The sequence below is a fragment of the Nicotiana sylvestris genome, chromosome 1 (assembly GCF_000393655.2).
Source record: "Nicotiana sylvestris chromosome 1, ASM39365v2, whole genome shotgun sequence".
Lineage (NCBI taxonomy): Eukaryota > Viridiplantae > Streptophyta > Magnoliopsida > Solanales > Solanaceae > Nicotiana > Nicotiana sylvestris.
The window spans coordinates 28,155,149-28,181,980 of NC_091057.1; the positions used below are offsets into that span (position 1 = coordinate 28,155,149).

The following is a 26,832-nucleotide window of genomic DNA, read 5'->3' on the forward strand; positions in this document are numbered from 1 at the left end:
CAACCTACATATACAAACTAGCATTCAATCACCACATATTGACATCTACTGGGCACACAGGCTACCTTCAGTATCTAAACAAGAATGCAAACTATTACATATTACATGAATATTTAATGTAACAATCTATGTATAAAGACATTCTTCAGGACTTTCATTTATATTCATGCTCAAATTTCCCAATTACATTTTGACAGTGCATTGGTTGTGTACCTGGTATAGAAGACAAAGAAGAAAGGAATGATCAGCCGGGCAGTATGCAGTAAACACAGCAACAGCAGATACACAGCAACAACACAGCAACAAATCAACAAACCAAGTGTTTTCCGCAGCCCACAGACAACCAACAATATTTCCCAGAACAAAGAGAACCAGCAAATAGTCGAGCACCAAATGAGCAATCCCAGGAAAGAATAATGAAACAACAGCAATAACTGAGTGTTCAATGCAGCAAAACCACCAGTTCAACAACCACAAACAGCTCAGTCAATGCAAACAATAGAACTTGGCCAAGACAGCTTGACCAATATGCACTCTTATACAACTTTCAGGCAGTGTTTGGTTACAATGTTTATTGGAAACTACCTTATGCTTTTCAGTTTTCTTTAAACTCACTAGACCTCTCTTCAGACTAAAAGTTCCAGCCTCAAGACTAAAAATTCCAGCCCTTTTGTATGTCCTGAAACAGCTTATTTATAAGCTAATAACCCAGTGCAGTCAAGCTGCCTGCATCCTGCAACTTGCAGTCTGCCCATACCTATTAAACCCATCCTTAAGCATCTTTTGATGCCAGCCATTTGCTCCCCACGCCTGGTTTTCTTTAATCAAGAGTTATGGGCTCATTTTAGTATTCATTTTAAACTCCCATGCTCTTATGTCTTGTTCCCCATTGGCATTAGTTTAATCTTAATTAGTACCCTACTTGTCAGTTCATTCAAACTAATCTTTTCTGTCCTTTTCAAACCCCAGAATACCCTTGTTAGCCCTTGATTATTACTGCCCTGCCCATTGCAGTATCAGGGCATTTTTGAACTTCTGAAAGTTCAATTTCAGAATTGCCCTAGCCTGATCCTTTTAATTGTTTTTTTTTTACAATGTAGTTACAAACTAGCATTCACAGATAATGTCCAATATTCATTTCACAATACAGGTCCATTCAGTCAAGTGAGGTTGTACATATCAGAACATTTGAACATTCAGTCGTAGGAAGTTAATCGACGACATTTATCAGGTCGACTATACTATTATAACAAGTAATAATCAGTCGCTCATATAAACAATACGTTCAGGGACCTAAAGGGCTTCGGACAACTTTGGTCAATCACTGGGAACCTATATAAGTTAACTTATTTGACGATTAATCTAATCGACGAACATGTATATCACAGAGTACATTCAGAACACACACATAGAAAATCAATCGACCAAATAAAAGGTCTTTGCTAGAGATGGAAGAAAACAGAAAAAGTAACAGACAATAACAAATACTCACAACAAAGCATGTTAACAACTCAATCAAAACTAAAACAAAGAGCAGGAAAACTTACGGAAAAAGTTTAAACCAAACTGTCCCCAAATCCGACTTAGCTTTGATCATTTGAGGCCGAACAAATTTTAACCAGGGTGTTCTCACATGAGAACACCTTGGTTAAGATCCATTAAACCTCAAACCCCTTTCAAGACCGGCCGGATTCCCCAGGTGCATGTGTTCTAGGTTTTGGATCTTCAGATCTGATTTTTTGGGAGTTGTGGGTAGATTCGGACCAAACCAAGCTTGGTTTGGTCACGAGGAGGGTCAGGGGAGTGTCTGGTATGAAGATGGGGTAATTTGGTATAGGTCCGGGTTTGACTCAAATCTTCAAATGAAGATTCGAGACGAAGGAAAGTGATTCGAGGCAAATGGATAGCAGATCCATGTTCAGGAGAGTGAGGGGGTCTGAGGGTGTTCAGGAGGTGATCACCGGCGTTCGTGCCGCCGGTTTTAATGGCGAGGGAGACTAGGGCGGCGTTAGGGTTTGGGGGTTTCCGAGCTTGGGGAAGGAGATGCCTGAAGGGGGGTTCGGATAGGGGACGTGGGGTGAAGGGTTGAGTTTATATACGGGGAGGCTGATTCAATCCTGGCCGTTGGATTGATTAAAATTGATGGCCAGGATTGGGGAGGCTTGACCATACGGTGCCGTTTGGTTAAGCAAGGGGTCGGACAAAAATGGGACTGGGTCGGGTCATGAGGGCCAATAAAGGCCATCGGATCAATGGAAATGAACGGCCCAGATTAACCGTCCCTGAAACGACGTCGTTTCAGGAGGTGCCTGGGCAGGCCTGGTCTGGACCGGACTTGTGCTGGTTTGGGCCCATCTTTTTGTTTTATTTCCTGGGCCTAACCCGATTTTCAATCCCTCTTTTTGTTTTCTATTTTATTTTTTCTTTTAAAACAAAAATGAAATAACAAATAATAAAATAATGAAATTAAAACCAACAGCAATGCAACATTTTAACACAATTATCACAAAAAATATTTCGGTAAGTTAACTAAAAGCCTAGAACGAACGATGCACATATATTTTTTTTGAATTTTCTTTTACTGACCGAATTATGGTTTAATCACCCTGACATGCATATTTTGTATTTTGTTTGTTAATGATTAAATGCAAAATGGACAGATCCACAAATGACTAACAACACATGTCACGAAAAACTCGAACAATTGTACAGCGAAATCATTTGTCACTATTTTTATTTTCTTTTGGAGCGATTGCTCGTAAAGCAAAAATCACGTGCTTACAAGTATGATATAAAAAAATATTATATCCATTTTTAAATATATAAATACATAATAGACATACCGGGGAAAAACTCACTTCTGTTCATGTCTAGCGAGAAGACCATCACGAACCAATTTCTTGTATTCCTGAATGATTAATGTAAGATGTGGCCCCGTTATTGAATCATCCTCAAAGGGGTGTCTTTTTTCAAATATGGGGGTCAACTTTACTAAGGTACATGTTGTTCATTGAATTCATGAATAGAGACTAAACATTATAAATACCATAAGAAAATAGATCATAAGTTTATAAATACTAACATGCGGAGTCGAAGTTAGACTCGTAAGGCGAAGAATACCATCTACTTGGTCGTCGATTCCTATGAGATGGTAATGGGGTTGATTTAACATTTTTTGCACTATCGTGTATCACAATTCTAGTTTCTGGAATTTGACTTGGAAGAAACTTGTCGTCCAGCTCAAATTGTTATACATAGTAATCTGTAGATATACCCTCTTGGCCTATATGTGGTATGTTGCACGGCACCTCCAATGTAGTATTACCCTCCACTCTTGACTCCACACAAAGAGCATTAACCATTGTATTCTGTTAGACGTATACATCAATATTAGTGTATTATAAATGACCTATATACATATAGTAATTGGCTGTATGAATACATCTAAATACATATAAATAGAATACATATTTGATCTTGAGTTTGTATTTTGTTGAGTCTGTATTTAAGTGGAGAATTTAAATACATCAGACTACATGTTAAAAATACATCTAACTACATATAAATAGAGCTGTTATTTGAGGCAATATTTAAATGCATCTAACTATTGTGTAATAACATTACTATATAGAGGAAGCTTAAATATATACAAGTGTGATGACCCAAGAGGTCATCACTTGTTTTAAAATGAAATTCTACGTTCTGAGGTCTTAAAAACTCTTGTAGCATATCCTCGATTTGTGTGCACAATCCGGGCGCATAGCCGGAAAGCCTAAATATGAAAATCTGTGAAAATGATAAATTTTGACTATAAAATTAATTAATTTGACTTCGGTCAATATTTTGGATAAACGGACCCGGGCCCCTGATTTGATAGTCCCGGAGGGTCCGTAGGAAAATAGGGGACTTGGGCGTATGCCTGGAACCGAATTCCGAGGTCCCAAGCCCGAGAAATGAATTTTTGAAATAAATTATTTTCTAAAATTGTTTATAAAGTTTGGAAATGAATTTTGATTAAAACATGTTAATATCAAGCCCATATTTTGGTTCTGGCACCAGGTACAGGTCCTATATATGATATAAGATGATTCTGTGAAGTTTGGTAAGAAACGGAATCCGTTTGACGTGATTCGGACCTTAAATGCAAAATTTGATGTTTAAGAAGTTTTGATAAATTTTGTTGATATTGAGGTTTAATTCGATGTTTCTGATGTTATTTTGGTGATATGAGTACACGAATAAGTCCGTGGGATGTTTTTGAGGTTGTGTGTATATTTGGTTTGGAGCCCCGAGGGCTTGGGTGAGTTTTGGAAAGGCCACAAGGTGGATTTTTAGACTTAGAAAGTTGCATAAATTTTGCTGGTAATGCGAAGCCTGGCTCGCAAATGCAAAGGCTGGATCGCAAATGCGAAACCAGCCCAGGACTGTCTTGCTCACAAATGCGAGGCTTTGATCGCAAATGAGATTCATCCTGTTTCAGCCTTGAGTCGCAATTGTGACTCCCCTCTCGCAATTTCCAACTCGCAAATGCAAGGGTCCTTTTCGCAAATGCGAAAGTCCAGCTTTCCTGAAGGGTTTCGCATTTCCCAACTTAGCAGAGGTTGGGGTTCGCAATGGCAAACCCCTGTTCATATTTCCCATACCTACGACCTGCAAGTCTATACTTAGACGATTTTAAACCCATTTTTCACATCTTTTCAAAACACAAGCTCCTTTGGGCGATTTTCCAAAGAACAACTCTTCTTCTAAATCGATTGTAAATTAATTTTAACTTATTTCCTTCAAACACTAACATCTTTTAACATGATTTCAACTTAAAATCAATGGTTTTCATGGGGGAAATTGGGTGTTTTGGGTAGAACCTAAGTTTTTCAAAAATTGGGGATTTGGACCTCGATTTGAGGTCCGATTTCAAAACAAATTATATATTTGGGTTCGTGGGGGAATGGGTAATTGGGTTTTGGTTCGAACCACGGGTTTTGACCATGTGGTCTCGGGCGCAATTTTTGACTTTTTGGGCAAAACTTTGGAAAACTCATTTTTATGCATTCAAATTGATTCATTTGGCGTTTATTGATGTAATTAAGTAACTTGTGACTAGATTCAAGCAAATTGGTAGTGGAATCAAGGGGTAAAGCTATAATTGAATCGTGAATTGTGTTCGTGGCATCGAGGTAAGTGTTTGGTCTAACCTTAGCTTGAGGTATTAGGAGTTGAGTCCTATTTGCTATGTGGTAATTATTGTTAAGTACGACGTATAGGCATGGTGACGAGTATCTATACATCGATGTCTCGCATGCCCGTGAGTCTTTATATTGTGATTATCTTGACTTTGTTGTATCTTTCATGCCTTAGTGGTGGTTTCTATTTGTGGTATAAAGTTTGTGGAAGGAATTGTGATCTATGAACCTTGAGGAGCGTTGGCTCAAGTTGTATAATGAATTGTGAAAGTATAAGTGATAATTGAACCTCTAGAGCATTGGCTCGAGTTGTGAAGTGGATAGTGAAGCAAAAGTGAGAAAAAGAAGAGATCATTATGTTGTCACCCTTGCCGGGCTATTGTTGATTTATTTGTTATCTCCCTTGCCCGGATGTTGATGTTATTGATGTCATTCCCTTGCCGGGATTTTTATTGCAATATCATTTGTTCCCTTGCCCTATTGTTTGTGATTTTTGTTTGGGTGAGGAAGAGAGTTAAAGCACGAGGGTGATGTCGTGCATTGTTTGTTTTGTGAGGAAAGAGTGTAAAGCACGAAGGGTGATGTCGTGTATGATTGTGAGGAAAGAGTGTAAAGCACGAAGGGTGATGTCGTGCCACACGATGTACCATTCTGTGCCGATTATATTGATTATATGGTAAGGAAAGAGAGTAAAAGCACGAAGGGTGATGCCGTGTACATTTTTATTATATGATTGCTTTGGTGAGGACGAGAGTAAAAGCATGAAGGGTGATGTCGTGCATTTGTTGATTTCTGATTCTTTTTGATATCCGAGTTATATTGTTCCTTTCATTACTTGATGTCTTTCTATTCGGAATTGTTATCTCCCTCATAGCATGCTCCCCCTCCCATATTGGCTGGTTATTTCTGTATTTCTTTCCGTTGTATATGTATTTGAACTACACAGGTTTATTTGGTAGTCTGGTCCTAGCCTCGTCATTATTTTGCCGAGGTTAGGCTAGACACCTACCAGCACATGGTGTCAGTTGTACTGATACTACACTCTGCACTATGTGCAGATCTCAGAGCAGCTTTTGGACCATAGTGTGGAGGTTACCTTCAGTCCATGCGGAGATCCAAGGTAGACCTGCAGGCATCTGCAGGCCCTAGCGTCTCCTCTATTCTTATTTCCTGTTTCATTTTCCTTTTATTCAGAAACAGTGTATTGTCATTTTCTTCAGACTTTGTATGTAGTAAATCTTAGACCGTCTGTGATACTGTGACACCAGGTTTTGGGTGCTTTAGTTTTTAAGAGTTGTAATAGATGCAGATTTCAGATATTTAATCATTATCTTCTGCCTAATTATTTAAAGTTTTGTTGTTTTCATGTTATCGCCTTATATTTGTTAAAAAGAAATAATTGGTAATGAAGTAAGTAGTTAAATGAATTGCTTGCCTAGCTCAGATTAGTAGACGCCACACGACTCCCGATGGTGGAAAATTTGGGTCGTGACAACAAGTATCATATTTTAATATATATGAATACATCTAGATACAACATGCGAAGATCACAATAATTATGTATAAATAAAATCAGGAAAATACAAATGCATATAGGATTAAGATAATTAAAAATACTGAAGTATTCTGTATATACTTGTATTTCATAATGTTACAAATTGTTTTATATATGATTAATCTGAATAAGAGCAAACATGAGATATAAACATATACTAAAGAGGTTAAAAAATGTTAAACCTCAACATTATCGCCGATAGCTGTATCGGTCTGTCTGTGACCTTTTGGAATATCTTGCAAGTTGGCATCATGTGACATTTCAATATCATCATCACGTCTCCCTGTTGTTTCTTTTCTCTGGTGTAAACTTTCTTTTGTTGATTGTCTTGAAGATGGTCAGAAAGCATCTTAAAGTTATCATTGATCAATGATCTCAGAGACTTGAACTCGCCCACAATCTTAGCAAGACAGAAATAATTAGAAAAGTGCGCCAAAAATATATGAATGTTAACCACTAAACTGTAATGTTTAATATGTGGATAAAAAACTCACGTATTCTTTGAATGAATTTAGGTTTTTCCTCAAAGAAGATACTTCATTATTTTTGTAATCTGCTGGCTGATTGTGATGCAAAATATTTTGTGCAATTTTAGATACACCAACAGGAAGATTCTTGGATTGAGTCTCTGTATTTGAGGGATGAATAGTCTGTTCTTTGCGCTTTTTATGTGGCGGTGATGAAGATGGACCAACACTTGCAGCATGTTTCTTCTTACACTGAAGATCAGGTGTAGGAGAAAAGTCATCTGAATCCTCTGCCGACTTGCCTGAATAAGTAGGAGTAGGATTGTTCTCAATAGCAACGCCTACTAGAGAAATCTGAATAACGGAAAGCTCTATATCGGTTGGATGGATGTCCTTGTAAACAATCTGAAAAACGAAATACAATCAAAGTCTTACTACAATGGATGTATGCAAATCTGGAATCAAAATGTAATTTGTATTCAAGTGAAGGCAGCAGTAATGATTAGTAAATTATATGCAACTGTATGCAGCAGTAATAATGAAGGTAGCAGCAACTGTATTCAACTGTATGCAGCAGTAACTGTATGCAACTGTATACAGCAGTAATGATTAGTAAATTATAAACTAGCGAGGATACAAATTGTAAATTACCATGTTTCCCTTGTCATTGAACATGCCATTCATCAGATAAGCAAAGTTTGGCTGATTTCCGGTGGATCTCCAATTGAGTATTCCGGGGACCACGTTATCAACTCGGAGTGCAATTTTGGGATCAACATTTGAACAGCACTCATAAAACCACACTTGCATAGCTACAGGCATCCCAGATATCCTGTAGTACTTCTTCTGAGCATCCATCTTCTTGCTAATAGATTTTGTCAGGCTTTCAAATGCTTTTATACCCCATGGATATTCAGAATAGCGCCTATTATCGACTAAGTCAAAATGTAGCCTTGGGATGGTTGTGCTATTCTTCTCGGATGAAAAAATAAAAGTGTGTATTAAATACAACACAGTTATCTTTAAGGCATCCCCATCATTGTCGTGACCCCAATTCTTGTCAGTAAAGCATTTCAACAAATCTTTCTTTTTGACAAGATTGGCACCTCCAAAGTAAGTCTCAATAATCCCGTTAGAAACCTTTTCATTGAACTAAAAATCAGTAGGGTTACCAACACATTTGAGGCCAATCACAAGCGCAAACTCCCTTATTGAGAAAGATAATGAAGTACCATTGGCGTGTATTGAAAATACATCATCAGGACTTCCTTCTAACTGGAGAGCCATGAAGCATCTGAAAAGTTGATGTTGGACTTCACAACGCTTTATTTGAAGGAAATTTCCAAAACAAGTATTATCAAGTTATTTGTACTGCTCTGGAAGATTTTCTTTTAGCTCGGAGACTATGTATGTGTTAGTATATACACTGATATGCGGTGCAAATATAGGCTGTTTTTTCACAATCAGCTTAATTCCCTGTATTTAACAAGAATAAATACATATAAATACAACTAAATACAAACTGCAAAAATAAACTGGAGTAGTTGTATCAGTGATAGAAATATATGTACACATATAATACATACGCATACAACAAATAAAGACATTGCAATTAGAATAAAACAGTGATGGGAACTTTGAAAATCCTTATAAATACAACTATATGCAATATGAAAAGGTCAATCTATTAAGGTAAAAAACAGTGAAAGAACTATATGAATACATCTAAATAAATCTAAAATGCATTATGCAACATACAATTCAATAAAAGTCAATTTGCATACATCAGAATACATATTCATATTTGTTTCATTGATTTCTGTAAGTACAAAAATACATTGAATATCCTTTTTGAATAAATTTAAATACATGTACATGTATTTATATACATAAAGAAACAGAGAAGTCAACAGGTTTATACATATAATTACAGATGAGTACATCAACAATACAGATGAATACATCAGAAATTACATTTTCTTCCGAGGTATCCGAGCTTTTAATTACTTGCAACCTCCTTCCCCTTGACAGATGAAGCCTCAGAAATATATTTTTTCCTCTTTTCCGCAATGGGAAGTCTTGTTTTCTTCAATGATTTCTCAACTTAGGTTTCTTTGAACTTGTCATGGCGAGATTTTGTTCTCTTCTCCAATGCCATATTTTTGGCTAAACCTGCATCCAATTCCCCTTGAGTGATTTGCAAGGAGAAAGAGGGCCCATCGAAGGTGAGAATTTTAGTGGGTATACCTCTTGTAATCAACTTGCGGGGTGTTGAATCAGACATTGTGAGAATACGCTTAAATACTGTTGATTAGAGAAAACTTGGTGAGTAGAGATGTTGAGAATAAACAAAAATAGCGAAAATCAAAAAATTTAAATACTTACCACACTAATTATAGAAACAAATGATAACAATCGAGAGAAAATTAGGGTTTATGCCGAGATTGGGGAAGAAGGAAGCGATGTGGGTGAGAGGTTTCTCTGGTTTTGGGCGTGCTGCAGGGAATGGGAAAGAGAATAGAGTGTATCAAAATAAAAGAGAGAAAGAACGTGTATTGAGAAGTTTTAATGAAATATGGTAATTATGAGAGAGAAAATTTTGAAAAGGGAGAGAGAAAAATAAAAACTAACGTGTTTAGTGGCTTAAGTGTAGGAGATAACCAAAATTAAAAAATTTGCTATAAACCATAAAAGGTATCTATAGAATATAATTTATTTAAATGGTATTTATTTAATATAAATAAGGTATTAACCTTTGCTATAGGAGGTAAAAATTTCAATTTAAATTGAAGAGACCAAGAATATTTTTCTGTTTTAATTTTTTTATTATAGGGTAGGGGAAACGGAAACGGGGAGAAGATGAAAAGGTAAAAATTAACTTTCTCACCAACAAAGTAAAAATTTAGATAGTCAATCAACTAGACTACTAAAATTTCCCGCTCAAGAACATATATAGTATTTGGAGAAAAATGGCAGTCGGTGTACGAAGCATTTCGCATTTACGCAGGGTCTGGGAAAAAGCTGCAATCTTAGGGGTGTGATACAGACAGTCTACCTTAATACAAGCATTAGTGGCTACTTTCATATGTTGGACCAGTGACCTATAAATCACATGGAAATAACTTTATCGTTGCTCCAAGGCGCACCTTCAAAGAGAGAGGTTTCTTTTTTCCCTTTTCCACCAAATCAGACCTAGGTCTCTCCTCAAAAAATATTACTTACACAAAAGAGTTATTTTCAATGGCATTAACAGGGAGATGACATGGTTGAAGCATCCCTTCCTTGTGTATAAACTTTATTAGATATTTATCAGAAGAAAAATATAATACATAAATTACTAAACAAAGAAGAAAAAGAACTTTGTTAGATTCCTTATTGTGAGATGCAAAGGCATAAGCGTGACTGAGCTTTGAGATTATTAGGAAAAAGAAAAATGTGGGAGTAAATTGGAATATTTTGTATTTGTTCTCCCAATTTGTTTATAATTTAGAATATCAGTCTTACCGACCCTTCTCTATCACTATTTCTGGTTTTGATACATGTATATCATAAACTAACAAAAAGATTCTATTTAGGTGCTAGCTATTAGTAAATAATATAATATTACTACTGATAATGATGGAATGTAGAATCAGTAAGCACTTAACATATACTATAAAATAACGAAGAGGAACAATTTGATATGTAATTTCTGTCTATTTCTAATAAAAAAATAATTTTCAATGTTATCTAAGGAAATTATTAGATGCAAGGAATAATTGAGAAATGTTTAAGAATTATTGACTGCATGATATTTTTTCTTTCGGTTGATAAGAAGAATGTCAAAATTGAAGTGATGATGATAAGCATATATAAGGGTAAAATATTCCAAATTAAAATGATAATGTTTTTGTATTCCATAAACAAAGAAAGTTGAAAGGTATATTTACCCTTTTTCGCATCCCTCTTCATATAGTATGATTTAACTAGTGGAATGTCTACTCCATTTCCATGTATACTCATTCTTGGAATGCGCACAAGATTTGAATTATTTCATTTCCACTCCCCCCCCCCAAAAAAATGTACATAAGTAAATAAATAATAACTCAAAATGAAACTCTGTATGATTTTCAAGTTGATGTAATCTTTTCTAATTCATATATAAGTTAGAAACTTTTTCTTACGTTATTGCAAGAAATATATTTTTTTTCGTAGTTTTGAATGAAGAATGAATGTGCTATGTTTAAACAAACATCATCATCTAGAGTTGTGGTGGGATATATAGATAGGATTCTGCCACCCTTAATTAGAAAACTCGAATTTAAGCTTTGGAAAAGAAAAAAACACTTCCTCCTTTAATGATACTTACCCGGCGCGAATCCGGATTAGTCGGGGCTCTGAAGTGAGTATGCATTGCATTGGTTGGTTTTTTAAGGGAACAACAGAGAAAATAAAATAAAACAAACTACTGTAACATATCAGGTTCTATGGTGTAGTGGTTAGCACTCTGGACTTTGAATCCAGCGACCTGGGTTCGACTCCCGGTAGGACCTTTCTTTTTTGTTATTTTTTTCGTTCTTTCTCTCTCTCTATTTTGGGTCTTTGAAATGACAAAAATAGGTTTTCCTTATTCGTTAAACTGAAAAGACTAATCAAGTTAATGAAATGACTAATTAAGCAGCAAATGAATGGTCTAAAACGCTAGACAAACTCAATGGTTGGGCTTACTCACTACTCATATCCCATAAACATAAATCTTAAATAATCTAATGGTGCACAATGAGAGCAAAAGAAAGATGTTTAATTGAGCTGTTCAACAATCCAATATCCAATGTTTACTCACAAGTGGAGTCTGAAAATGGTGAGATATACACAGACCTTACTCCTACCTTCAGGAGCGAAGCTATATTGTCTTAAGGGTCGTCAATCGATCACCATTCGTCGAAAAATCACATTGTGTATATAAGTAATGATTAGGTTTTTAGAGTTATATAATATATATTGAACACCCTCTTTCGGGATCTGCCTACCTTGTGTGAGATAGAAATATTATTTCCGATAAATCATAGGCCTTTAATTGAGCTGCTCAATTTGCACAAAAAGGTGTTTCACCTGCTCATCAATTTGCACTGTCCTTTCACAATAAACTAAGAAAATTGGAATATAATATTCTACATGGATGGGATGGAACATAAGAATCCTTGCATATAAAAACCAATATTTGAGGCTAGTATGCCCTAAGAATTTTGCTCTTCCTTTTTCCTCATCACTTAACAAATGCTATCATCATTGCACTTTTATGGTTATAATATTCCATTTGCAAATGTGAAATTTTCTCCTTTAAAATCCAAGATTAGGGCCTCTAGTCTCTTTGTAAGCAACAAATCTCACATTTACTTAGCCATGGAACAAGAAAGAAAAGAGGGAGTACTTCAAGAGAGATCAATAGATATTAGTCTCAAAGACCTATCTAAGCAGCTTGAAGAATTTGCCAAGGTTAGAAACTGGGAAAAGTTTCACAGCCCTAGGAATTTGCTCCTTGCCATGGTAATTCTTTTATCAAGTTTTTCTACCTTTCTGCCTTTAATATGATCTTGTCATCTTTGACTTAAAAAAGCATTTTTATCCAAAGACAAATCCAAGATTTAAGCCGGATGAATTCAATTTTTCTGGTTCTTAACGGTGATCATGCTATACTTCTGAAAATATAGGTTCAAAATTTTATTAATTACTAGTTGATATTTCAGTGGTTTTTCATGTGTATGTTTATATTTATGTTCGAAAAATACTAGGTTCAGTTAAATCCATTAATATTGGTTGCATGCTCCCCTGTCTCTAGCTAGTTTCATCAATGGCCATTAGGTACTTGAAATGATACATTAGTCTAAGATATAGGACATGAAATTGCAATAATGCTTGCTTGAAGTAAGAAAGAACTCATTTCTTGTCACTGGTAAAACTTTTCTATCATATATATAGCTATTTTACCATAAAAAATTGCCTCAACTTAAATCACAGTACCTATTAATTTTGATTAATGGACTAATCCAATCCTCGAGAGCTCCCTAATTCTTTTTAAAGGAGCAATAAGATTGATTTTTATATCCTTTTCTAATTAGTCGCTTGAAGCTAAAGTTTATTTCATGACCAATTATATATAGAATGTTCTTATACAAGTTGATGATAGTCATATAACATGTGTATGAAAGTTGGTACCAGTTATCGTGTTTCCAACTTGGTGGCAGAAATAAGGGCTAAGAATCAAAAAAGGTTGTTCAGTGCACGAACTATTCCGTATTCACGTAAAGTTTGGGGAATGATCGCATCCCAAGGGATATAATGTAAGCAGCTTACCCTAATGAAGCCTTAGCGGTTGATCCCACGGCTCAAACCCGTAACTTGTAGGTCACACGAAAACAACTTTATCGTTTCTCCAAGACTCCCTTTAAATAAGAACTAAGAATCATAACTAACTAATAGACTTTCTGTTGCATCTAAATGGCATATAACTACTTGGCAAAGTTTTGTACACAAGAAAATAAAAAGCATCTCTCCATTATTCATGAAAAATAAAATGGTTAAGCTAACTAGTGATGTTGAGAATAGAGAATAAGATTAGAATATGATTCAATTATGGTATGTCAAATTGAAAATTTCAGGTAGGTGAAGTAGGGGAGCTATCAGAGATATTCCAATGGAGAGGAGAAGTAGATAGAGGGTTACCAAATTGGAAGGAATCAGATAAAGAGCATCTTGGTGAAGAATTATCTGATGTATTGCTTTATCTTATCAGATTGGCTGATATTTGTGGCATTGATCTTGGTGATGCTGCTACTAAGAAAATTGTCAAGAATTCTATCAAATATCCTGAGCCAAATGTCTTTTGATAAAAGACGTGTTTTACTAATTGTTTGTGTATCACAAGAGTTTTTTGTGTGTTTGGTGATGAAGGAAAAAAAAAATACTATATCATTTTGGTGAGACTAAAAATAAAATAGTTTTGCCTTTATTCTGTATTCAAGGCTTTGATGTATTTTTTTTTCGAGCTCTGCATTAATTACGATGTTGTTAAAAACTTGAGTTTGCTTGGTTCTTGTTTAGACATAGATTTTTTATTCACTTTTTAAAAAAGAATTTGAAAATATTTTTTGTTCATGAAATGTGATCAGTTTTTTTAATTAAAAAAATTCAAGTTTCAAAAACTAGAAGTTTTTTGGTAAAATTTTGTCTTCCACTCACAAATTTCTAATTTTTTTCAAGTAAAATAAATATCCAAACACAACTTTAGTTTTCAAACTATTTTTCAATATAACTAAAAAAAATCTTCTCTTTCTTTCAAGCTTCAACCAAATCTAATCCAAGCGTAGCTTAATTCCAATTTTCCTTCAACATTATTATAACTCTTATGCTTTAATCATAAGCAAGTTGAAGATAGCCTAGACCATGTTGCATTAATTACAATGCCGTAAAAGCTCGAGTTGCACTTAATTCCTAATTTCCTTCTACGCAATTAGAACAACAAATACTACGTCTTAAGTAATAAATTGAGATCCGTCATATAAATTTTTATTGACCATGTCGCTCCAATATTCGGAATATATTTTAGAGAAATTTTCATAAAACACTATCTTTTAGTAGTAATTAGTCATTTATAGATATCATTTGTTATATTACGGATTATAGATATCTTTTATGTGGTTATAAGATGTATTTGATGTATTTAAGCTATTGTATTCATGAATACAGTAGCAAAAATAGGCGTGAATCAGGGAAGTCCAACTAATAAGTTGTTGTATTCGAGTGTATTCGACTGTATTCATGGAGTGAAACATAGGATTACAGCTGGACAGATTATTGTATTCGACTGTATTCACGGCGTGAAATAGGGGATTACACTGTTTTTAAAACGGAAAGTAAATCAATTAACATAATAGACTCCTAATATAACTCAACAAACTCAATTATAACACACAAAATTTGTATTTTCAGTTATAAAAAAGATTCTCAACCAAAAAATACCCCAAAAACAAAGCAATCTTCAGAGAAATTATATAATACATCTGAATACATAAATTATATTAATTTAAAAAAACTTATGAATACATTCATGGCATATAGCGAGACAGTGAATACGATGAAATACATAGAATACAACGGGATACATTGCAATACAATGAAAAAAAAAGACAGTGAATACAATAAAATACATGGAATACAACGAGATACATTGAATTACAATATATAAAAAAAAAAAGACAATGAAAATCATGAAAATACAGCGTAATACGTTGAAATTACATTGAAATATATTAAAAGAAATGTTCTTCTTCATCTCGAAAGAAAGAAATCGTCACTTAGTGGATCTCCGAAACTGAATCCTCTTTCCACGACCGCCGCCATCTCCTCGTTGGACTTGACGTCACTCAGTCTTTGGAGGAGGCGCCCGCTCTGAGGAGTCCAAAATCTATTAGATGTTTAGCGGAGCCCCGGATGGTTAGAAGAATAAGAATTGTCACTGAACAAACTCCAGTTCGCCATGTTCTCCCGCCTCCAACATTTGCTACATTGTTGGCTTTTATTGTTGGAATGGTTCCTCCCATTAAATCTGTTGTGTATGGTAATACTGTTGGTGTAAAGGGACGGGAAAGTGGGAAGGGATAGAAAGAAAATCGGTGGAAGGAGGAGGAGATCGGAAATTTTAATGGGATGGGGGGGGAAGCGAATGGAATGTATCAAAGTAGATAGAGAAAGAAAATAGTGTAACTGATTAGCGTATTTAGTGACTTAGGGCTAGGAGGTAACCAAAATTAAATATTTTGCTAGTATCTATAGAATATAATTTTTTTAAATGGTATTTATTTAAAATAAATAAGGTGTTAACATTTGCTATAGGAGGTAAAAATTCCTATATTTTATCGTAAGGGTTCATATAAACCGTCGGTCTATCGGAACCCTTCTCCTTTATCCATATTTGGGATCACGATATGAGTAAAAAATAAAAGACTAACTAAAATTACATTTCACTTTTATTATACACCTTAATGAAATTTCCCTTATTTCTCGAAAGAAAAAATTCTGATTATATTACAACAAGTCGTCTACTACTTAATTTTAGTATTTGTACTTTATTCCAATTTGTTGAAAATAACAGAGAGAAAAAATGTAATAGCACCTTAATTGTGCCTAAATAATAAGAAGAGAAAATAAATTCCACTAACCTACATGACTTTTTCCGAACATACCGTAGAAGCAGCGGCTAATTTGAAAAACCGTTATTAAACGTGACAACCACTCCCTTCTCTCTTTCCATCTCTGACCACTCTACTAACAATTAATTCTAATAAAAATTAGTATATCTCATTCCTCATAAAAAGATATGTAACTGAAAAAATATACACAATATCATCTGACCTTCAACCTTATTGTTCCACATCTTAGCATTGAAATCCCAGGTTCTTTTTTTTTAATCATTCCTGTTATACTTTATGGTTTTTGACATGTTATCAAATTTGTCTTTTTTCAGTTTTTCCCTTGTTCTCTTGATCTGATTTTTCAGCTATCAGTATTTACAGACAAAACCATTCGGCTATTGGGAAAAGGTCAATATACTTCTAATGCCGAATCAAGACTAACTAGGATAGGAATTAAAAGATCTTACTGAAATTGTTCGTTTGGAAATTTTCCGAAAATGTAACTATAGGTTCTTCTCTCTATCAGAACAACAGGGCTGTTATGTTTATCAATAAACTTGTCGAAGAAATAAAATATTACCAAGGTATATCTTTTTTTATCAGAGGTTGAATGGAAAGAAGAATTAGGACAAGAATTAGGATATATTCGAGGAAACAAAAAAATAAGATGTGGATTGTAGGGAAGGAGAGCGTTGGAGCAACAATCAAGTTGTCTTCGTGTGACCTATAGGTCACGGGTTCGAGCCGTGGAATCTAGGCTGCCTACATCACACCCTCTTGGGTACGGCAATTTCCTGGACCCTGCATAAACGCGAGTGCTTTGTGCATTGGGATTTTTGATGAAACAATATTTTTAGGAGTTGTTTATGTACATCCTTTATGTTGTATAAGAAACATCACTTCTCTATAGAAACTGGCAATCCAATTTGCTTGTTTCAAAAAAAAAATCTGGATAATCATTTTCATTCATAGGTTTACTGGCATATTCTGCAGTCTTATTTTGCTACTCTATTTTTTTTTATTTTTTTTTTTGGTTATCTTTATTTTCAATGATAAATGATAGGAAGCTTTTACGTGCAGTAAAATAGGCAAATATGGAGGGAACACTGTTTTCCCCTGCTTTGGAAGGAATGAAACATGTCAAGTCGGAACATGGGGAGCTGATGACTAAGCCTTTCTTGGAAGTTTGCAAACTTGTATTGCCAATTCTAGGTTCAAACCTTTTCTCCAAATTTATCATGATTATTACTCTGTGATTTTGCTTTCATTGAGCCGAGGGTCTATCGGAAACAAGTTGTCTACCTTAACAAAGTAGGGGTAAGGTCAACGTACAGACTACCCTTCTCAGACTTCACTTATGGGATTACACCGAGTACATTATTGTTGTTACACTTCTAGTATTGAAGCCAATTTCTGTTAGTAGAGAATATTGCATGATAAAGTTGCTGTCATGTGACCAGGAGGTTACGGGTTCGAGCCGTGGAAACAGCCTCTTGCAGAAATGCAGGGTAAGGCTGCATACAATAGATCTTTGTGGTCCGGCCCTTCCCCGGACCCCGCACATAGCGGGAGCTTAGTGCACCAGGCTGCCCTTTAAAAAATATTTCATGATGTTAGTATATTCACCACCTTAACAACCTTTTGTGCTAAACTGATGCATATTTGGATTCTCATAGATAGATGTATTTGTGTTATCTGAAGTTTTTTAACAAATTGACACCCTGATGCCAGATAAATTTGGAGCTGCTATGACTGTGGTTAAATCTGACATCAATGGAAATATATCAGTGAGTCGTTAGTCATTTCTTTGTTTCTTCTGTTTAAATGTTACAAATATCGCGACTTGTGTTGCAGATTTCATGTGTAACAGTATCATTAGAATTCTTCTTTTTGAAAATCTCTCATGTAACCTTATACATATGCAAAATTTGAGATATCTGACATTGGTCCTAATAGCGAATACTCAATGCTTGTTTCCTTACAGAGGTTAGAATCCAAGTATAATGATAACACGTCGAGATTCAACTACTTGTACAGTTTCGTACAGGCAGAAGTTGAGATAAAGACTGCTAAATCATCATCAAGTTGTACCAATGGTTTGCTATGGTTAACAAGGTAGGCGATTGTTTTTCCATCCTCGTTATGTAGTCCTTTATCTTTGGTGCATAACAAGCTTGCATTTGCTTATTTCATGAACGAACTCTGGTTCCATAATGTGTAACGCTAAATAGACTAATCGATCTTTCTGCTAATGCTGCAGAGCCATGGACTTCATAGTAGTGCTATTTCACAATTTAGTTCAGCATCAGGATTGGTCAATGTCCCAAGCTTGCAACGATTCTTACGCCAAGACATTGAAGAAATGGCATGGATGGCTTGCTAGTTCAAGCTTTACGGTATTTTCCTCACTGTGTTTTCAGTCTAAAAATGATCTAACAACAGGATTTCAACTAGCCAAAGACTTTGTCTCATGGATATGTTAATCTCTTATATGAGAAACTGTACTGTAAATTTGGTCTTTTGAACCTGTAAAGCGTGCTAACGTGTTTCTTAATGTGAACCAAAGGTTGCCATAAAGCTTGCTCCAGATAGGAAAAAGTTCATGGAGGTTATAGGTGGCAACGGTGACATCTACGGAGATATGGAAAAGTTTTGTACGACGTTTTCACCTATACTTCAGCAAATCCACAAATTTCTGGTATGACATTAGTACTCCTTTCAAGTTTTCAAACAAAACTACGGTTGACTTAAGTTTGTGAACGATGTATTGGCCTTTTGTGCAGGCTAGTGTTGGCTTGGACAGTATGAAAGCTTCATAATCAACGTCTTCCTTGGACAACTACTTCTCCAGTTTCAGCATTCTGAAGTTCTAAAGTGTAGATCTTTACCGTATTTGTCCCAATTTTTCAACAGCATTGTTAGTTCTCCCTAAATTTTCACATCTGTTGCTTTTATATTCTTTTCGTCCTGCTAAAATTTTATGATATTTTCTGGTCAGTGTCTTACTTCTCTAATGTTGCTTCTTTTTGACAAAATATTTTGGTTAGAATGGTGAATTAAAAGGAAATGAGATGGTAAGGAAAGCATACATGCATCCCCCCCCCCCTTCCCTTGTTCTTTTACCCCTTAATTACATTGAAATAACTTTGTTTGTCAAGTTAAACAATATCATTTACAGTCAGAGACGGAGCTAGGATTTCAAGCTTATGAGTTCGGGATTCTAATCGTTTTAAGTTATTGGGTTCTAAATAAATAATTTTAATATATTCAATAGATTTCTTAAGATAAATATAGGGTTCTATCCAAAGCTATTGGGTTCGGCCGAACCTGCTTCCGACACTCTAGCTCTGCCACTGTTCACATTGAGTTAAAACGAGCATGTGTAAGCTATGTGATTAAACTATCTATAAATTAATATTCCTCACGAGCCTAATGCCATTTTCATGAGTTGGAATTGATTCTTGTAAACATGATTAGTTTGCTTACACTTTATCCGGGATGGTTGCTGTTGATTAAGACAACTTGAGCATCACAAAGTCTTCTGTTACCGTTTCATTAAGTCTCAGCTGTTAGTCGTTTGATCAAGTTGTGAAGTTCCATTGCTGCACGTTCAAGTATCCGCATCAAGTTTAGAACGACATATCATGCATCACTAAACTCATTTTGCTCTCTTGTTTCTCAATCTTTTTTTATTGTTTGTGTGTGCTTGTGCCTGTGCGTGTGTGAAGGGGAGCCTTGGAGCAATGGCAGAGTTGTCTCCGTGTGACCTATAGGTCATGGGTCCGAACCACGGAATCAGCCACTAGGCTGTCTACATCACACGCCTTAGGGTGCAGCCATTCTCCAGCACCTACGTGAACATGAAATGCCTTGTGCATCTGGCAGTTCGGAGGGCCACAGATGCAAACTAAGCGTAAGGTCAACATTTGTTTGTTGCACCAAACAGGCAGCTGAGAGTAGGTGAAGACTGAGCAGAATTTTGACTGTAAAGATGATCGAGAAGCCAAAACTAGTTAATCAAACTCAAGTCTGAATCACTAAGTTAAACCCATACGAGTACATATGCAATGTACTTAAGAGCAAAATATCAGTGTAACGTGAGATTACATACATGATTCACACAAAATCAAACATACATATCAACTAAGAGTTATTGACATATCTTTTCACCGTTACAAACGGCGTTCTACTTAGATGTTCTCCTACTTTGGGAGAAAGTCCAATACCTACTTCTTTGATAACTGACTGTGGAGTTAATAGACCAGTAGGGTTGAAGTTCTCCTTTGAATCATAAGAGCTCTTAAACGTTTTTGTCTGATTTACTGATGACTTTTTTATAGTCTCGGGATAAACTGATGGCGAATGATCCTTGGAGAAACCTACTGATGGAGTATGAAAATCTTTTACAGCTCCGATTGTCTTATCCGTAGGTGATGAGAAATCAGTATCTTTAACATTCTTCTCTGCAGGTTTCGCTGGAATTATACTATGATGAGAAAGCTCTCTATAATTTCCACAGAGTGTGAATATGTTCTCAATAAGCACTTTTCTAGAAGGCGCTGCACCCATACAAACATCGGTGTCCTTTGATAAATCACTGAAATCATCAGGAGCTGGTCTCAAACAACTCGTACCATGATTTAGCAGACCCGAACATATTCTTTTTTCCTCAATGACCTCCTTCTGCACCTCCAATTCACCATCACCTTCTTCGTCCTCTTCAAATACAGTGCTCAGGCTAGCTTTATTGGCGAAATGTGGCAACCCAAGATTGACAGCAGGATCTTCAACTTCTCCGGAATTGCTTATGTTGGGATAGCCCAAGATTGCTTGAAAAGTGTTACCACCTTCAGGTTTATATACCAGTATATCACGTTTTCCGTTGTCCATATCAATTGATCTGTCCAAATCCATAGATTTTACCATTCCTGCAGCATCTTCAGAGTAAATATCCTGCAACCTTTTTGCGAAAGTATTTTCCTCCACTTGTACTGATGATCCACTTTCAGCCCTAGAGCGGCGAAGCTCAGCTTCCATCTCCTCCAAGCGCCTCCGTAGCATTTCAAATTCTTGTTGCTGCTGCAACACTCTTTCTTCCATCTTCCTCCTTTCCATTTCAACAATTTCATTTGCCATTTTCTGACATTCTTGTATCCTCATTTCCAACTCACTCTTCAACGTCTGAGTTCGCTCATTCACTTTAACATTGATCTCCTCAGTTATCTCTGTTCCCTTTCCTTGTACTAACTCAAGTTTGGTCCTTAGTGTAGCAATTTCCTCTTCTTTCCTCATAAGCGCTTTCTGAGCTTCGTTACGCTCTTTCTCTTTCAGCTTGTTCTCCATCTGAAGCTTGTAGATAAACTGGTCCATAACGGCAATCCTTGATCCCAAAATAACTGCCGATGAGGAAGAATCTTCTGCACCTTTCTCTTTCAATGGCGTATGAGGGCCACGGACAATACATTTCGCTTTGGCTCCATACTCTAGAGTAGAGATCGTCTTGTGTAGTTCTTTAGGATCCGGGCTCGCACACAGTATCATGAGAATTTTGGACTTGTCGTCCTCAAAAGAATCCTACATCAAATATAGTTGAATCAACATCAGCAAGTCTATGAACAAATTCTAAAAGCAATCTGCCCATACTATATATAAATGGTATATACACAAAATCTACCTGTAGGAGCATTGTTAACTTGCTATCTCTAAACGGAACATGAGAATCGCCATTTGCAATTGATTCAACAACCCTCTTCAATGCAATGTTTCCCTGGTTTATTTTCGCAGTCTGCAATATTTAATACCAGTAAGACAGCAAATATATCAACGAGATGGTCATATATTTTGAGGTACTTTAAAGGAAAATCAGATAATAAGCAAGCTAAAGAGAATCCAGAACTCTTACCTGCATTTTTGCTTCCAAACCAGTTTGACCAGCTTGTTCAATATTCTCAGAACCAGCCATGTCCACAAGCATCAGTCGCCCTCCCACTGTTGGAACGTCAAGGATTATCTGTACAATGACATTTTAGCCGCCTTTAGTGAAATTGAAGACGAATATGCATAGCTGAAACTAGAAATAAAACGAACTTGTTTCCATGAAAATGTGATTAAACATATACTACCATGCAGTGGCTCCGAGAGCTCCTCTCATTACACAGGGTGCTCTTTACGGTTCTTCTCTTTTCCACTTTCTGGATCTCTTTCGATATCTTTATAGCTTCAGTCCCCGAGATAAAAGTTGCATTTTTTGGTTTTTTGCAAATAACTTCCAGCTTCACCTGCAAAGGTAAAGGACAGGACCAACATTGTATAGACATAAAAATCAGAAAGCAAAATCATACCTCCTTTCTCATTTTTAAAAGTTTCACATGATAGCGAACTTAAGTTACTAACTTCTGAGTATAAACGTCTGTTAGTCATAGATCAACAATGAAAACGACACCTCATTCTCATTGACATTTTCTGTATAGGTGTTATTCTTCCATGCATGATGTTATGGATTGAGGGAAATGTATGTCGAGCGAGCTTAGGTAAAGCACTAGAAAGTTACTGACATTTCGGAATTTAACAAGACCACTACTATCCCAAGTCAGTTCGGGGGAATACTAAGTGAGGGAACATAAAGGGGATTCATGTTTTATGTGAGATAAAAATACTAAACTACATTGAGCAAATGTCACTTAAATAGCAACAAGCACATCTGTATATCACAAATTATAGAAAGTCGACTGGAATTCATATTAACATGAAAACTTAAACAATAAAAAACCTTAATAATGGCTGCTACAAGTTCAAGTACATCAGCCAGCGCATATTAAATATAAATAAACACAGCTATCATGTGAATAAATTAGCAAAACTTTTCTCAAACCACAATTATAATGCTAAGGTTCAGCAGTTCAGTAGCAGAATCAACAATACAGGACTAAACATGTTGTACTAAAAACTCAAGAAACATATAAATACAAAAACAAGCTACAGTCAAAAATATCAGATAAGATACTACTAGTCTGTGTCTACATATATCCACAACGGTGCATCAACTGTCAAAACATTGCTAGTAGAAATTCTATTTTTACCTTAGAAGCACTAACCTTGGACTAACCAAAACCAAATCTTCCACCACTATTAGTCGTCGATAACAAATCATAAATTTCCTTAGCATTTCGGTTTTTAACAAGACCGCTACTATCCCAGTCAGGTAGGGGAAATACTAAGGAGGAAACAACAAGTGGAATTATGTGAGAGAAAATATATTGAACTACATTGAGCAAATGTCACTTAAATAACAACCAGCGCATCTATTTAACACAAACTACAGAAAGCCAACTGGATTTTCTATTGACAAGAAAACTTAAACAATAACCTAATAATGGTTGCTATAAATTCAAGTATATCAGCTAGCACATTTAGAAACTGGAGCATTATAAGCATTTTCCTTGATACAAATAAACACAGCTTGCATGTGAATTTACTAGCATAACTTTTCTCAAACTCAAGAAACATATTGATAGAAAAACATGATACAGAAAAAAAATATCAGATAAGATACTACAAGTCTATGCTACATATATCCACAACAGTGCATCAACTATCAAAAATTGCCAGAAGAAAAATCTATTTTTACCTTAGAAGCACTGGCTTTAGACCAACCAAAACCAAATCCACCACCACTATTAGTCGACGATAACAAATCATAAATTTCCTCATTATATATCTCCAAAACAGTAACCTGAACAAATGTGCCAACACCAATTTTGTCACTATTCTCATCATTCTCATCACCCAATATATTCCTCAATGACTTATACACAATACCAGGCTGCTTAACACTCCCAAACATTGTATGACTTTTACCAGCACCAGTTGGTCCATACATCATTATTGTACATTTATCACCTAATTTCACACCATCAATTCTTGACTCCACAAATTTCTTATAAAACTCATCAAGATCCTCTTCTTCAGACAATGAAACGCCATCAAGGGTAAAATCTCTATACCCTATGTCAGTCCTAACGCGTAAGGACCGATGATCTGAGTTTACTTGTAACTCTGATAAAGATTTGTCCTTTTTATTATCAGAGTAATCGCGAATACGACCTATAACCTCAACGGGATGCTCTGGTGGTGGCCCTTCTTTTACTGTTGTAGTGAAGTTTAAACGATGTTTTGATTGTGGGGTTCTTGAATTAACCACATGGGGTTGATTCAATTTTGATAATGGAGATGGGGTTATCTGATTCTTTGGTGTAGGAGTCATTGAAGAAGTAAAAGAGGAGAATAAACCCCAGAATTCAAGAAAAGATTCAAACTTTGAAATAGGGTTTCTTTTGATTACTGATTGGATTCAAATTCAGATATTTTTTGGGAGAGATAGAAGAGCTAAAAATGGAAAAATGGTTTGAAAGTTCAAATGCTTATGCTCTAAATCTGCAACCGGGTAGAGTAACGGCTAGTTTCAATTTTTTACTGGGCTTGGATCGGTATTTACCTAATTGGGCCAGCCCGAGTCGAGTACTACCATTTACCTCTCTTTTCCCTTCTAACCTTTTTTTCTTTGCAGCTTGATAAATATAGTAATTAAACAGCCTGATTCTAATATTCTTAAGGGGTATCCCCCCCCCCCGCCACACACACACACACATACACAAACTATTTATAGCTGGTACCCAAAAAGTGTATAAAACTTGTATAATTTTTGTGTATAACATACATAATGTATATATATACAAATTTTATATATTTTTTCGGCTATTATTTTTACAGCGGCTATATAGTGTTATTTTTCCTACTCTTCTAAATTTTTTAGGAATTTTTACGGCGATTTGCAGCCGTACCCTATATTTATGCCACCTTTTAACGTATACCCTATTTTTAAAAAGTATTGATTTCGTAACCAACTAACAAAAAATCCGTAATAATATGACCATTATACCCCTTCCAACATATAAAAGATACATCAAGCATACCAGATTCGAATTCCAGATCGTCTCCGTCTCTCCTCAGATCGCCTCTCGCAAACCAGATTTGAACTAGATTCAAATTCCAAATTCAAAATTACAAAATATATTGTAAGTATTCAAATTCATCTTCAGAATTCAAAATAGTTTTTGAATTATATGTTTTTTGATTGATTGATTGATTGAAGTTGCTTAACGAACTTCACTGATATGCTAAATTTTGCATTCTAAATCTGTTTGACTTTGAATTCTAACATTCTAATCCGACAAATATGCTGAAGTTTTCCACTGCATAATATGCTGAAATTTTTGGTTTATTTGCTAAACAAGCTGACTTTTTACATATGTTGAAGTACATGTCTTGTTTATTTGCTAAACAAGCTGAAGTTATTTAGTTTATATTTAAAAAATTCAGCAAAACGAGCTGGCAAATAACACAATGAAGAAAAAATTATATTAAAAAAGATAATATTGTGAGAATGAATCACGGGAAAGATTATATGAGTGTTATCATTGTTTATTTGCTAAACAAGCTGAAGTTTTTTAGTTCATATTTAAAAAATTCAACAAAACGAGCTGAAGTTTTCCTCCTACACTAGGTAAAAAATAAAACATAAATTAAAATTTAATATTGCACAAAAACTTAAGCATTAGGTGCTGAAGTTTTTTAGTTAATCTTTAAAAACTTCAACAATACGAGCAGAAGTTTTCCTCCTACACTGGGTAAAAAAAATAAAACATAAATTAAAATTTAATATTGCACAAAAAACTTCAGCAGGACGAGCTGAAGTTTTCCTCCTACACTTGGTAAAAAATAAAACATAAATTAAAATTACATATTGCACAAAACACTTCAGTATAGGTGCTGAAGTTTTTTAGTTAAACTTTAAAAACTTCAGCAAGAAGAGTTGAAGTTTTCCTCCTACACTGGGTAAAAAATAAAACATAAATTAAAATTTAATATTGCACAAAAGGTGCTGAAGTTTTTTATTTAATATATAAAAACTTCAGCAAATGGAGCTGAAGTTTTCCTCCTTCTCTATGTATTTTATTATCATTTTTTGAAAAAACTTCATACCAAAAAATGCTTATGTTTTCAGGAATATGTAAAACATTTTTCATATAATTTTTTGTATGCTGAAGTTTTTTTAGTTCATCTGCTAAAAATGCTTAATATTTTATCCTGTAATATGTAATTTTCGGATAAGTTTTTGTTAATTGCTCTGTTATTTTCTAAGTTAAAAAAAATTAGTTCATGCTTGAAAACTCAGCAAAGGGAGCTGAAATTTTCATTCTGCACTGTGTATTTTATTATGATTTTTTAGAAAAACTTCATACCAAAAATGCTTAATTTTCATATTAGTTTTTGTTAATTCCTGCTGAAGTTATTTAGTTCATTTCCTCTGTTATTTTTCGAGTTTGAATAGAATTAATATTTAAAAACACACAAAAAACTTAAAACAAAAACTGAATATTTCATTAAACATTAAAAAAGAT

General features: G+C 35.1%; 3 protein-coding genes and 1 non-coding gene across 5 annotated transcripts; 3 read left to right on the top strand and 1 right to left on the bottom strand.

The window, feature by feature from the left end:
• The first annotated feature begins 11,662 nt into the window (after positions 1–11,662).
• On the top strand, positions 11,663–11,734 carry TRNAQ-UUG (transfer RNA glutamine (anticodon UUG)). Its single transcript has one exon. It is a non-coding gene; the product is annotated as a tRNA-Gln (tRNA).
• A 672-nt stretch (positions 11,735–12,406) lies between these two features.
• On the top strand, positions 12,407–14,197 carry LOC104247658 (uncharacterized). Its single transcript, XM_009803726.2, has 2 exons — positions 12,407–12,728; positions 13,841–14,197. The coding sequence occupies exons 1-2, from the start codon at positions 12,459–12,461 to the stop codon at positions 14,066–14,068; spliced, it is 498 nt and encodes a 165-aa protein (XP_009802028.1). The 5' UTR covers positions 12,407–12,458; the 3' UTR covers positions 14,069–14,197.
• A 2,309-nt stretch (positions 14,198–16,506) lies between these two features.
• LOC104247665 (glycolipid transfer protein 1-like) lies at positions 16,507–19,437 on the top strand. 2 transcript variants are annotated; one of them, XM_009803737.2, is made up of 7 exons: positions 16,507–16,633; positions 17,453–17,584; positions 18,104–18,159; positions 18,357–18,487; positions 18,633–18,768; positions 18,939–19,070; positions 19,156–19,437. In XM_009803737.2, exons 2-7 carry the CDS (start codon positions 17,467–17,469, stop codon positions 19,189–19,191), a joined length of 609 nt encoding a protein of 202 aa, XP_009802039.1. In that variant the 5' UTR covers positions 16,507–16,633; positions 17,453–17,466; the 3' UTR covers positions 19,192–19,437. The 2 variants fall into 2 exon arrangements, with proteins under 2 accessions (XP_009802039.1, XP_009802046.1); XM_009803744.2 differs by lacking the exon at positions 16,507–16,633 and adding an exon at positions 16,692–16,780.
• A 963-nt stretch (positions 19,438–20,400) lies between these two features.
• LOC104247677 (kinesin-like protein KIN-10A) lies at positions 20,401–24,773 on the bottom strand. Its single transcript, XM_009803752.2, has 5 exons — positions 24,000–24,773; positions 22,495–22,650; positions 22,275–22,382; positions 22,047–22,157; positions 20,401–21,946 (listed from the first exon to the last, which is right to left on the bottom strand). Exons 1-5 carry the CDS (start codon positions 24,633–24,635, stop codon positions 20,516–20,518), a joined length of 2,442 nt encoding a protein of 813 aa, XP_009802054.1. The 5' UTR covers positions 24,636–24,773; the 3' UTR covers positions 20,401–20,515.
• Positions 24,774–26,832: the final 2,059 nt, after the last annotated feature.

Coding starts and splice junctions, on each gene's coding strand:
- LOC104247665 (XM_009803737.2), top strand. CDS start 17,467: ATGGAGGGAACACTGTTTTCCCCTGCTTTGGAAGGAATGAAACATGTC. Junction 18,488..18,632: donor GGTTTGCTATGGTTAACAAG/GTAGGCGATTGT, acceptor CTAATGCTGCAG/AGCCATGGACTTCATAGTAG. Junction 19,071..19,155: donor AGCAAATCCACAAATTTCTG/GTATGACATTAG, acceptor CCTTTTGTGCAG/GCTAGTGTTGGCTTGGACAG.
- LOC104247677 (XM_009803752.2), bottom strand. CDS start 24,635: ATGACTCCTACACCAAAGAATCAGATAACCCCATCTCCATTATCAAAA. Junction 22,651..23,999: donor CTAAAGCCAGTGCTTCTAAG/GTAAAAATAGAT, acceptor TTACCTTTGCAG/GTGAAGCTGGAAGTTATTTG. Junction 22,383..22,494: donor GCTCTCGGAGCCACTGCATG/GTAGTATATGTT, acceptor GTCATTGTACAG/ATAATCCTTGACGTTCCAAC.
- LOC104247658 (XM_009803726.2), top strand. CDS start 12,459: ATGCTATCATCATTGCACTTTTATGGTTATAATATTCCATTTGCAAAT. Junction 12,729..13,840: donor GGAATTTGCTCCTTGCCATG/GTAATTCTTTTA, acceptor TGAAAATTTCAG/GTAGGTGAAGTAGGGGAGCT.